The sequence below is a fragment of the Gymnoscopelus braueri genome (assembly GCF_963280865.1).
Source record: "Gymnoscopelus braueri genome assembly, chromosome: 5".
NCBI lineage: Eukaryota > Metazoa > Chordata > Actinopteri > Myctophiformes > Myctophidae > Gymnoscopelus > Gymnoscopelus braueri.
Window position 1 is genome coordinate 41,472,929 of NC_137606.1, and position 12,499 is coordinate 41,485,427.

The 12,499-nt window shown below is 40.3% G+C and overlaps 1 protein-coding gene across 1 annotated transcript in view; it reads right to left on the reverse strand.

The window, feature by feature from the left end:
* The window catches only part of fndc3a (fibronectin type III domain containing 3A), a 111,361-nt gene extending 105,088 nt beyond the window's left edge, over positions 1–6,273 (reverse strand). The window contains exons 1-2 of the mRNA XM_080428413.1: positions 6,222–6,273; positions 63–208 (exon numbers count right to left, since the gene is read on the reverse strand). Coding sequence (XP_080284539.1) covers positions 63–173 — 111 coding nt within the window. The 5' untranslated portion in view covers positions 174–208; positions 6,222–6,273. The remainder of the gene's footprint in view (positions 1–62; positions 209–6,221) is intronic.
* Between the last annotated feature and the right edge of the window lie 6,226 nt (positions 6,274–12,499).

Sequence of the window (12,499 nt, forward strand, 5' to 3'; positions counted from 1 at the left end):
CACCAACAGTATATAATGACACGTCCAAAACAGGGACCCCGGGAGAAAGTGGTAAAGCCTACCTGTTGGGGGCCCTCTCCATTGACCATGGATGGGGGCGGTGGTGAGGCCAGGAGAGGGAGTTCAGGGCTGAGAAGCTGGCCGGACTCCAGAGGTGGTGTGTGGTCTGCCATGTTTCCCTCATTCACACCACTGAAGAGGTACTCCTACAAGGACACGTTAAGAGATTATTAACAGAACAGTCGATGCTAAAGGCCTGTGTGGTACACGTGTCATGATTAAGAGGGGTACCGGTGCGTGTCATTAGGCCTTGGTTAACCCATTAAGACCGGGAACGCATCGGTGTGTCATTTTTGGAATATCTTTGGCTATTCAAAAATAGCAGATATACATGCTCATAGCGCGGCACCGAGTGTCGCGCTACAAGCTTGTAGATCTGCTCCATTTTTTTAAAAATCTGTCAAATCCTTGAATATATATATATATTTTTAAAGCAAACATTTGTAACGCAAATCTTTGCTTCTGGGGATTCTTCTAAATCCTAAACGTTAAAAAAATATATATATGTTGCTATAATAATATCAGTGGTTCTCAAACTTTTTATGTCCAGAAGCACAGATTTGAGTTACAAATGTTTGCTTTAAAAATATATATATTCAAAGATTTGCACAAATCTTCAAGATTTTGCCAAAAACAGCAGATCTACAAGCTTATAGCGCGGCACTCGGTGCCATATCAGCGCTATATCTGCAATTTTTTTAATAGTCAAAGAAATCTAAAGATTATTTCCCGGTCTTGACGGGTTAAAATGAAATCAGCGAGGCCACATGTCTTCAAACGTGCCTTATAGGGACGAGGGTGAGCAGGTTTTTCATTCCAACTACTAGGGATGCAATCATGCAACGATCATAGATTTTAATGTATTTTGTATGTATTGATGAATTATAGTCTGACGAGGATTAATCTCTCAAGAACAGATTCAGAACTACGCTACTGAATCTGTCGAGAGCCCCGTTCAGAACGTGTGCGCGTTAGCTTACAAGTGGGCGTGCCTTCAGATCAGGAAGCAGGCCGCGCTTTACCCAATCAAATGTAGTGGACGGGATTTACGGTCTCTGCGCTCCCTTCCCACTGAAAACAAACCGAAACTCATTTAACAATAGCGTCCTTGGAGTAGACAAAACCACGGAAAGATATTCACATTTTAACTTGCTCTTTCATCATAGAAACAAGTGGGCTTATAACCAAAACGAGCCATGTTCTCTGGGAGAAGTGGTGTTAGTGTTCCGTGTAGAAATATTGTTAGTGGGAATGAAAACATAAGCGCACCACCGGAAGTGGAGCGCTGAGGGCAGACCAAAACCCCGGTTTCCTTGCGCACGGGTGCTCCGTTCAGCTCGGCCCAGAGCCAAGTGAAAGAGTAAAAAACAGCAGAGGGCGCTGTTTTTCCTCTTTATTTGGCGATGGGTTCCCAGATTGGACGAGGATAAACTGCAGTTTCTATGGTTTCATGATTATTAATACACGTTCATTTATTCCACTGCACTATAAAATCGCATGAGCATTCGTAACGGTTGACTGTTACTTCTCAACCTTAGCTATAAGGCTTAATTTGAGCTACCAGCCTGTCCTGAAAATGCCCCGATTCACCAAAGGGTGACCAAGGGTTATAAAGGGCTTGATATACAGAAGAACATACTGTATTGTTGCGCACTGTGTCATGCACCAAAAATAGCAGATCTACAAGCTCACAATGCATCATGCTGCCATACGTTGTGAGCTTGTAGATCGTCTATTTTCGGTGTGCGACACCAGTGCGTAAACGAGTCTAAATAAGGGTTTAGCTCTCAGTTTGCCCATTGCAGTCATTCCATTCTGGGAGGATTCATTTTGTATGATGCAACATATAAATAGATAATGAACTGCAGAGCAAACACATGATTTAGCCTATCTATCTATCCATGGGACCAGACCAATTCCTAAAAGACAGCAGCAGTCGGCAAGTAACAGTGGGCTTCCATGAAAAATGGCTCTATTGGAAATCCATACGTGCCCAGGTTTAATTAAGCACTGGAAGGCTTTTTGTTTTATTTATGTTATTATTAAAATAAATTAGGCTCACTGGGTTTTAAACGTTTTTTACATGTGAAAAATCCTTCCCTAGCCATTTTGAGAAATTGCATCTAAAAATCCTACTCTTTATGATTGGAAAGCTAAAGTAAATATGATCGTTGTCTCCAACAAATGACATTTAGGTTTGGCAAATCTTTGGGGGTTTTTGCTATCCTTTTTGCCATGGTCTGTGTCAGACAAAACACTACTAGTGTTCATGCAGTCTAGTAGCCTGTAGCCTCTAGTCTAGACAACACAACCTCCTTCACAACACTCTTTTGTAGCCTCGGCCTACCGATTTGAAACCAGGTTTAACCCATTAAGACCGGGAACGCATCTGTGTCATTTTAAGATTTATTTAGCAGATATACATAGCGCGGCACCGAGTGCACCGAGCGCCACACTATGAACTTGTAGATCTGCAACTTTTTTTTTAAACCGTGAAAATGTGTGCAAATCTTTGAATATATATATTTTTAAAGCGAACATTTTTAACTCAAATCTTTGCTTCTGGGGGGTCCCTGGAACAAAATATTTTGAGATGTCCGCGGCCAAATACATATCGTTTTGGGTGGTCCTTGACATGAAAACGTTTGAGAACCACTGATATTATACAGTAGCAACATAATTTAAAAAATATATATATATTATATTCAAAGATTTGCACACATATTCACAATTCTTCAAAAAATAGCAGATCTACAAGCTCATAGTGCGACACCAAGTGCCGCGCTATGAGCTTGTATATCTGCTATTTTTGAATAGCCAAAGAAATCAAAAAATGACACACAGATGCATTCCTAATGGGTTAACAAAGTTAAATGACATTATATTTTCCCTTACATTTTCTAGCTCCCCTACCAGCAACTTTGTTCACCAGTAGTTGGATGGAAAGTAAATGTAAATGTGCCAGAGACTGTCATTAGTCAGGTAAGAGTGAGTAACTCTAGCACATTTGCCTGGAAACACCTTTGCCAACTGAAAATGGATTTTCTTTCACTTCTTTGTGTGCAAAGAGAAATGGAAAAGTACTGTATGACAGGAGACAAGAGGGAATATAACACAATTGTGCAGGGCAATATATTGATATATCATGATTAAACTAGATAATCATCTGGAACGTTGATTATAATAGATAGTGTTAATGTTGTCTAGGTCTACAACTATCAAATATCTTCTTAGCAATTATTCTATCGATTACAATTACTTTTTTGATTAATCGGATAATAGAGAAGCAAGGTCTTTGGATAATTAACATATACAGTATCGATTAGTGTGGTCAAATAATTAAGCCGTATTACATTTTTATCCCCCAAAATAGCTGATCTACAAGCTCACAACGTGTCACATCACGATACATTGTGAGCTTAACTGCTGCACTCCTAATGTTGTCTTTTCCTGGCCTTAACCACACTTCCAATTTCTTTCTAAAATGTTCCAAAAAATAGCAGATGTACAAGCTCGCAGCGCGGCACGAAGTGACGCGCTGTGATCTTGTATATCTGCTATTTTTTTTATAGCCGAGGCAAAAATCTAAAATGACACAGATGCTTTCACAGATAGGCTACAATTTTCTGAACTTATTACACTGTACCAGCTGATCAAAATGAACACACTACCTAACCAAACACTATCCGTTTGGTCATCAAGTGCACATTACTAACGATTGTTTCTCAAAATGTTCTTGTGTATAAACATCCCCACATTACCATCAGTATCTAGTTATTCAGTCAAACGTGATTGTGATATTCGAGTGTCAATATAATGCCATTCCCAGCCCAAGTTTTCAGTCAATATAATACAGCTAGTATTTCGGCTGCATTTACACACATAGTACGTCTCAAAAGGTTAGCCTTGAGTGACTGGCATCTTCATGCTTTATTCGTTCAAGCACATGTCGGAAGATTATGAAGAATCTACAAGCTCAAGTCAAGCATAGTGCTGCGAGTAGATCCAGAGGAGGGGGAGTGTGTGTGTGGGGAGGGAGGGTGATGCTGCCGACAAGCACTGATTAAAAACAAAATACTAACGAATCAAAAAGCTACTCAACAGTCAACACCACTATGTTGACTGGAGAACAAACGTGTCCCAAGGAGCAAAGCGCCGGGGGAAACGGAACATATGTCCTTGAACTTAATTATGACGTAGCGCATGCGCCCCTAAACCTTGCAGTGATCTGGCTTATCTGTTGGCTGTAGCCACTCCCCCTCCTGCTTAAGCTTAAACAAAGTCAGTTTACGGCCAATGAACTGGAGATTCAGGAGAGCTACTGCTACAGTAGAAGTGCAGCAAGAGATTAGCCTAGTATTACTGACTGGCTTTAGATGAGGGTGGTGGTGGTGGTGACAGGCTGCTTCGACTGGCATTAGGCCTACAAGTCACACACTGGTATAGGGGTGCAAAACATAATCAATTTAATCCATTATTCAAAAAGCTATAATCGATAGCTTAAGAAAATAATTGCTTAATAATCTATACATATTTTGGACATGTCATTATAGGGGGAAAGTTAAAACAAAATGTCCAAATATTTCAAATATAGCGACAATGGCGGCTCTATAAGTTCACAACGCGTCATGATTTTATGCGTTGTGAGCTTGTAGATCTGTTATTTTTGTATTATTCTACTATTCAAAAATGTAATCGATAGAATAATTGCTAAGAAAATAATCGACCGTTGCAGCCCTAAACCGTTATTGTGTCTGGTGGCAGTGAACGGTATTAAGGCTTGTCAAGTAGGTGCAGGGAGTGGGGTCACACACCTTTGGCCCCTGGGGTAAACTAAACAGAAGGTGGAGGATTTCAGGATTATACTCTAATGATGACAATTTTCCTGTAGACGTGAGGAGCCACAGGCTTTGGGGGGCATATCATAAACAAAGTCAATTTATTAAATATGAATTGCATAGTCCACCTTTGAATCAACTGTAATTGTCTACAGTGGCTGCTTTTATCTCCCCAAAGATAAAAACACAAGCACGGGTAGCAATACTAATCATAGCATTAGAATCTTTAAGCTTTGTAACTCATTCCCCCCATCTGCTGTGGATGAATGAGAATTCACTCATTACTGCGCAGTACTTTTGTTTCAGTGAGACAAGCAAAATAGTATCTATCCAAATTAGCACCACATCTGTTTTTGCTCCGATTGTCAACTCAGGTCACATTTGACTGTCACTTTAGATAGCAGCCAGTAACCTGAAACCAACTGTTTTTCAGTTATGGATTTCATTTTGCAGGCAGTGAGGGGACACCTGGGACTGAATCACACAAGGGTATACAGACAAGACAACATGTTTACACTGTCAAGTGTCATGAGTTGGAACAGCATAGATGGCCTTGGTGATGATAAGGATTTAAAAATCAAGGCTTTACTTTTGTGTAAGTGTTCATCCATCAATCATCATCAACCCTGTTAAGAGACCAAATGTGGAGACATGCTTTCCTGTGACTATTCTAACTGTCATTACAAACCAAACATATGTTGACTTCAGAACCTTTCCTCCTGTGATGATGCATTGAATACTTTATAAACAGTTTGTCGATTGTACAGAGGTGCGGTTTATAAAGATTGTTAAAAGGATAACACAAAAAGCCCTGGGGGCTCGTTTCCATTGCGGTCCTGTCTGTGTATTCAATTCATTAAGTAAAGAGATGATGATATGGGCCTGGCTAACTTGTTAGCTGGCTGCTCTGGCTAAAGTAGTGAACCTCGACCCTGTCTTTCTTGGGTGCAACCAATATCCATCCACCAGTTATGATCATGATCCATAATATACTGTAGCTTTGACTGAATTGGGTTATTTGCCAGTGTGAGAGAAGAGCAGCCACAGCCACCATGTTATGTTGTCATCATATGGTATTTAGTTACTGGCTCGTACTGTAGGTAGACAGTCCAGACCTAATGTTTACGTGTGTGTGTGTGTGTGTGTGTGTGTGTGTGTGTGTGTGTGTGTTTAAATGTCCTAAACGCTAGCTGACGCATAATGTTACACCCAATTAGCCAATGTTGACTTTAGCAAAAAAAAAAAGTTTAATTTCCCTTCAGACATAGCATTCCCCCATTAACCACCAGAGAGGCAGACAACCAGCACGTCGTTAGCCGCTTACCTCGTCAGTCGGTCGGCAGCAGCAGTCAGTCTCACAGTGGGGGACGAACCAGCCTGCGGAGCTTTTCCCCTCCGCGCACACACACACACACACACACACACACACACACACACACACAGTCACACACCGAGACGATCAGATAAGCAGCCTGCCCTGCAGTTTCAGCACCGCCGATATGGACAGCTAGCCTTAGCTTAGCGTAATAGCCAAAGCTAAAACAACCCCAGCCAAGTCAACGGGGGAGGAGGAGGAACATTGAAGCAGCAGCTAGCCTAATGCTAACCTAGCTTAATAGTTTATAACGCGAGATGGGAGCTGTTCTTTTTCTCCTCTCTCTCTTCTCTTCTCTTCCTCCGGGTCTTCTTGACAACCGTAGAGTGCGGACTGGAGTGGCAGCGGCTCAGAAGCGGATCCTTCCTTCCTTCCTTCCTTCCTTCCTTCCTTTCCTTCCGTGCAAACAAACCAGGGCTAAACGACAAGACGTGACGCTTCGGAGATAAATAGCTTTTTAATCGCCGATGTGTTCTAGACGGTTGTTTCCAGCCATGGCATGCAGCCCTGTGTTGCTCTGTCTGCTGCTGAAGCTTCACCACCGTCAATACAAGGCTGGACGGTCGCCATCACTTTCAGGAACTCCTTGCGCATGCGTTCTACTCAGTAGTACACCACCAGCATGAGCATGACGTCTTCTTCTTCCCTGAGGCAGAGTTGTTCTCAAACTTGGGGTCCGGGGACCATAGAGGTATAATATAACGGCCGGGGACCCCCCCCCCCCTCCTTGGGTCCTTGGGGTGGTTCCAGGGGGTCCCCCAACAGCAAAATTAATAGTTCAATTATAATAATAATAATTAAAAGTTAAAAGTTAATATATCAGTGTGACCACTTTGACACTAAATTCAGACCCTCCAGGAAAACGCGGGCAAAAATCCTATTATGCGGGCTAAAATCCTAGATTTTGAATGACAAATGAGGGTTTTGTATGTGAGTTTATGTGGTGAAATTGCGGGTAGTTGCGAAATATGCGAAATATTCAGAAAAGTGCGAAATATGCGGAAAGCTTAATTCGAAATATGCGAAAAGTTGCGAAATATGCGGGAAGTTTGTGCAGAAATATGCGATTATACGCCATTTTGGCAAAAAGATTACCCCTGCATAATCTGCACCATTTGGCTGATTTTGCGATAAATTATGCGATCGCATAATCTCATTTTTCTGGAGGGTCTAAAACATTGAGAATAGCCGATCTACAAGCTCACAACGCATTGCAATGAGAGGCATTGTGAGCTTGTAGATCTGCTTTTTATATCTTGAAACTACTTATGGAAGTTACGGGCCCTGATATGAGCACTGAACATTAAATAGAAAACATTACAGAGCAAGCGATGGAGACTGGATTATGTCGCTACTACAATACCCAGTATACCCTGCCTGCATAATGCAGCCAAATCATGGTTGATTATGCAACAAGCTGATAGGAAAACTATAAACTGTAATCTAACTGTAACTGTAAATTGTTGACTTATATGATCATGGATCTTGATTTCCAGTGCTTTTAACTGCCAAACTGTCAGGGATATGAACTTGAATGTACTTCACGATCAGAATTCTAACAATATGCAAAAAGAAAAGAAGAGAAAGAAATACAGGCACTTTTGGAGTTATTGGCACTTTTGAAATAATCTATCATGTAAAGAATGATAGCCAGCACTCATGTTCTGTGCATCCAGGTACTTCTTATTTTATATGCAAAATAGGCAACATGACATGTAGGCAGTGGTGTAAAGTAACTAAGTACATTTAATCAAGTACTGTATTTTACAAGTACCTCAAATTACAATTTGAGGTACTTTTACTTCACTGGAGTATTTACAATTTTCATTACTTTTACTTTGTAGCTTGAGATTATTATTATTATTTATTTTTTTTCCACAGTGTTGAGGAAAGCTTGGCACACAATGATTGCACTACGTGCAAAGTTGCTACCAGCTGGCTTGTATGTGCATGTGACAATAAAGCACATTGAACCTTGCCCAAGTTTCCCAGTTAACCATCAGATGCCCGCTTCAATCATGCCCATGGACTATTTGGAAGGGCAATACACAAAGATTCCTTGAAGCAATAAATGCAAAAGCTTATATATGGTGGTGGATTACAAATGATTTTGGTCTATTTTGCATTTTTTGTAGTACAGGGCTCTTATCAAGACCAATGGCATAATGGATTATATTAAGTATCAGGACATTTTAATGTTGCTCCCACTGACCAAAATCTCAGAGTCTTGGCTGCAAGTGAACCTTTCAACAAGAAAATGCCGCCCTAACATAGGTCAAACACAACACAAAACAAAGGTTCTGTCCATTTCTGACAGTTCTAAAACAGAAACATAAGATAAATCTTTGATCCCGGGAGAGAACTTCAGGTACCATAGCAACAACAGCAGTGAGAATGAAAACACAAGAAGAGACAGGTAAAATTTTCAGGAAAATATTTAAATACGTTTTGTGCTTCTCCAGTTTAATCTTGAAGTAGCATTAAAGTATACTCTATAAGATTAAGTATCACTTTGCCAACATTCCTGCCTTTTCTAGAGCTTGTTATACACAAACAAAATAAAACAAAACAATACAAAAAACTAAACTAAATGATCACCTCTAAACATCATCATGACATTGATGTAGTTTGGCAGAGCTTTAGGGACATTTTGTTCTCTGTCTCCATCTACTGGAGTGTATGTCAATTGTACATTGTATGTAGGAAAGCCAACTTTCCCACTATAGGCAATAACAGGTCTGCCAAATAGAGGTGTAAGATTTGTCAGACAGATATCAAGAGAGACAGTGCTGTGCTGGTTATTAGTGTTTATTGATGAATAAATACTAGGTTTTCAGTCTGATATGTTGTGGGATGGATCCAAATTCTACATTCCCCATACCAGATACAAAATCTATTTAATGTAGCATTTCAGTCACTACTGACATTACAGGATCAATGCAGGACAAATTACATTGTATATATACGGTATAAGGCTCACAAATGCAAAAGGGCAATTTATGATCTACAAAAATGATTAGCCCAGAGCCACATGCTGATTTAACCCGGCCCTGGGCCTGCGTATGACTCATGACAAGCATTAGTGTTCATGACTCACTGAATGCACTTTTCAAGAACAGTTCTGTATCTGACTCATCATTATATGTATATATATATATTTAATGATGATTGCAGTTGTGTGTGGAGTGACTGCTGCAGAATGCTGTTGCCTGAGCATTCAAAGTTGGATTAAAACCTTGCTTCTGGCTGGTTTTATTATTTTTTTCTTATTAGTTAGAGTTCTGATCATTTATGCTAAAATAAATTGGTGGGGAAGTTCTTGAAACATTTGAAATTGATGTGTAATGTCCATATCTCATATGTGAAATGTTTGTGTCACAATCTGTAAGGATATGCACACTGGGGGAGATCTTCTTGCATAGCTCAGATTATTTACTGGAAAATATTTAATCACTCGTAAAAAATACTTTTTGTTGGAAGTGAATTAAGAAGAGCATGTTTGGCAGGGTCTCTGTCATTAAAATTAATATCCTTCCTAGGCTGCAATACCCATTAGATCCCTTTGCTTATATCCAACAAGGTACTGAAGTTACTTTGGCTGAGTGAATGTATATGGAACAAAAGAAAACTTAGGTTTAGAATGTTACAGCTGCCCAGCTCAAGGGGAGGTCTGGATGTCCCTAACATTAGATGGTACCAATTGGCATCCCAATTGAGATTTATAGCAGAAAGGGTTGTGGAGGATCCCATTCCCACCTCAGTTTGGTTGGACCTAGAAAAGTCACAGACTTCTGGTTCATTGCTGGGCCTCTTATCTTGCAAGAAGATGAAAACAGTTGGGAGTCTAACAACCCTATAATTTGCAATACATGCAAAGCATGGTTTATTATACAAAAGTTAGAGGGGAGGTCTAATTCAACCCCTATATTGAGTCCACCAGGCTTGATAAACGTGTATAAAATTTGGACCTCCCTGGGAATAAAAAATGTGGGTGATTTATATGAGGGCTCATCCCTTTTATCATTTGAACAACTTCAATCAAAATATGGTCTTCACTGACAGCATTTGTTTAGATACCTCCAAATTCGAGACCTCATTACTAAAGAAACAACTCGTGGTATTATTGCCACAGCATCAGAGGTAGAGCAGTCATTTCTTCAAGGGCAAACCAAAGAAATCCATATAACCGTTTATAATCAGCTATGTATACGGGATCATATGTAAAATGTACAGAAGGTCACCCAGATATGACTAAATGAATTAGGAGTAAACATTGTGTGATGTCATATGGGGCGTGTAAAGAAAATTTCAGACCACTTTAAAGTCCTGCACCGTTGCAAATCTCTGCTAATAAAAGACATAATACGAACCCAAAGCTATCACCTCCGTGCCTAGAATGTAAAATCTCAGTAGGGACCTACACTCATTGTGTCTGGTCTTGTCCTAAAATACAGGCATATTGGATGGATATTTTGCAAGATATGCAAGACATTGGGTGTGGTTTTGCATATGAACCCTCTCTCTTTGCTTCTGGGTCATCCGATTCAAGATGCAACTATTGTTGCTAGCACCGGTAGGCTGTTTGACAAAAAACATCCATCATAAGCCAACAAGGTGATTGGTGATGATGTCATTCTTCTAGAACAGTGGTTCTCAAAGTGGGGTCTGGGTCCTTGGGGTTCCAGGGGGTCCCCAGCAAAGATCAAAATCAGTTTCTCACAGAAAAAAAATAAGAATCTAGATTTTTTTATGAGATCTACAAGCTCGGCTATTTTCCTTTTATCCCCGTATAATGTATTTTTAGCCTGGTAAACCATCCCAGTCGCGTGAATCCACATCATCATGCTAATGTGAATTCACACGACCGGGATCTACCAGGCTAGTATATTTTTCAGGAAATAGCCAGTGTAACAGGGCGGTATAAGGACTGGTAGCCAACTACGCCACCTAGGGAATATTAATTATAATATAAGCCTACTTCAAGATACCAGTTTATATATGTGACTCGTCACACAGTTTGTTGTACAAGTTAGCAAAAGTACAAAAAGCTTTATTTTAATTAACAATTTAATATCATCAGTTATCAATAAAAAGAGAATGCATTCAATGGGAGAAGAGTAGTCACAACAGTGTGTTAACAATAAACTATACTGTGCATAATGCATATATGGGTCAGTGCTGGGGGAAGATGGGCAGGCCGACCGGCCCAGGGTAGTGGCATCCCAATATCACAGGCACACAGCAAACCAAAACAACAAAATAATTAGTAATAGCAAAACAGAATAGGGGGGGTTACCACTACCACTGGAGCGGCCGTCACCTGGTCCCAACGAGGATCCCCACACCAGTCCTGCAATGGGAACAGTAGTTTTTTACTCACAGAATATATTAAAATTACATACTTTTCAGATACAGTTACCACAGGTAAAAGGAAGCGTCTGTTATAGGCCGAGGTGCCCAATAGTCTCATACAAAATAACGAAATAAACCCAAAACAATAACTCACAAATATTTAAGAAATGAATCAATAATGCTCTGGAGTTTGAGGACAGAGGTGACAATGGATGGACAACCACCTTTAAATCATATTAGGCAATAATATCAAGCAGCAAGGCTATTGTGTGGTCACACTTGTCCCTAGTCACCGTAGGCCGTTTTATGAATGGGAGTGTGTGTAGAATTGAGCCCAACGAGGGCTGACGTTCTCAATCTCGATGGTGAAACTTCACCCAACCAAGCAGCAGTTGTGTCACCGGCCCTGAAATTACAGGCGGCCGTGTTAACCTACTGTTTAAAGGGACTACACCATGAATTTGAACTTTTTCTTCTTTTTTGTGTGTTTTTGGTCTCCCCTACCTCTCTTCTATCCCCAAAAATACACTCAGGCTTTCACAGCAAATCTGGGGTTTGCTGTAAATTGGTCTCAAAACAGGCCAAACTGATTTGCACCCTGACGTGACGTCACGTCAGGGTACAATCCCTCCCGTTTTTCAGTTCCAACCAAAAATATATATATATATTTTTATTTTTTTAATTTTTTTCTTATAATTTTTTTAAAACTTTTTCCACACAGAACCAGGAGATAACATGCATACAAACTGGCTCAATAGCGCCCCGTGCCAAACAGGACATTGTGGTATTGCAGGTAAAAGTGCTTTATAAGCCAGAGAGAAGTTAGTTGGAATGAGTATATCTGAGGCTTGATTTAGGCTCAAACCTTTTGAAA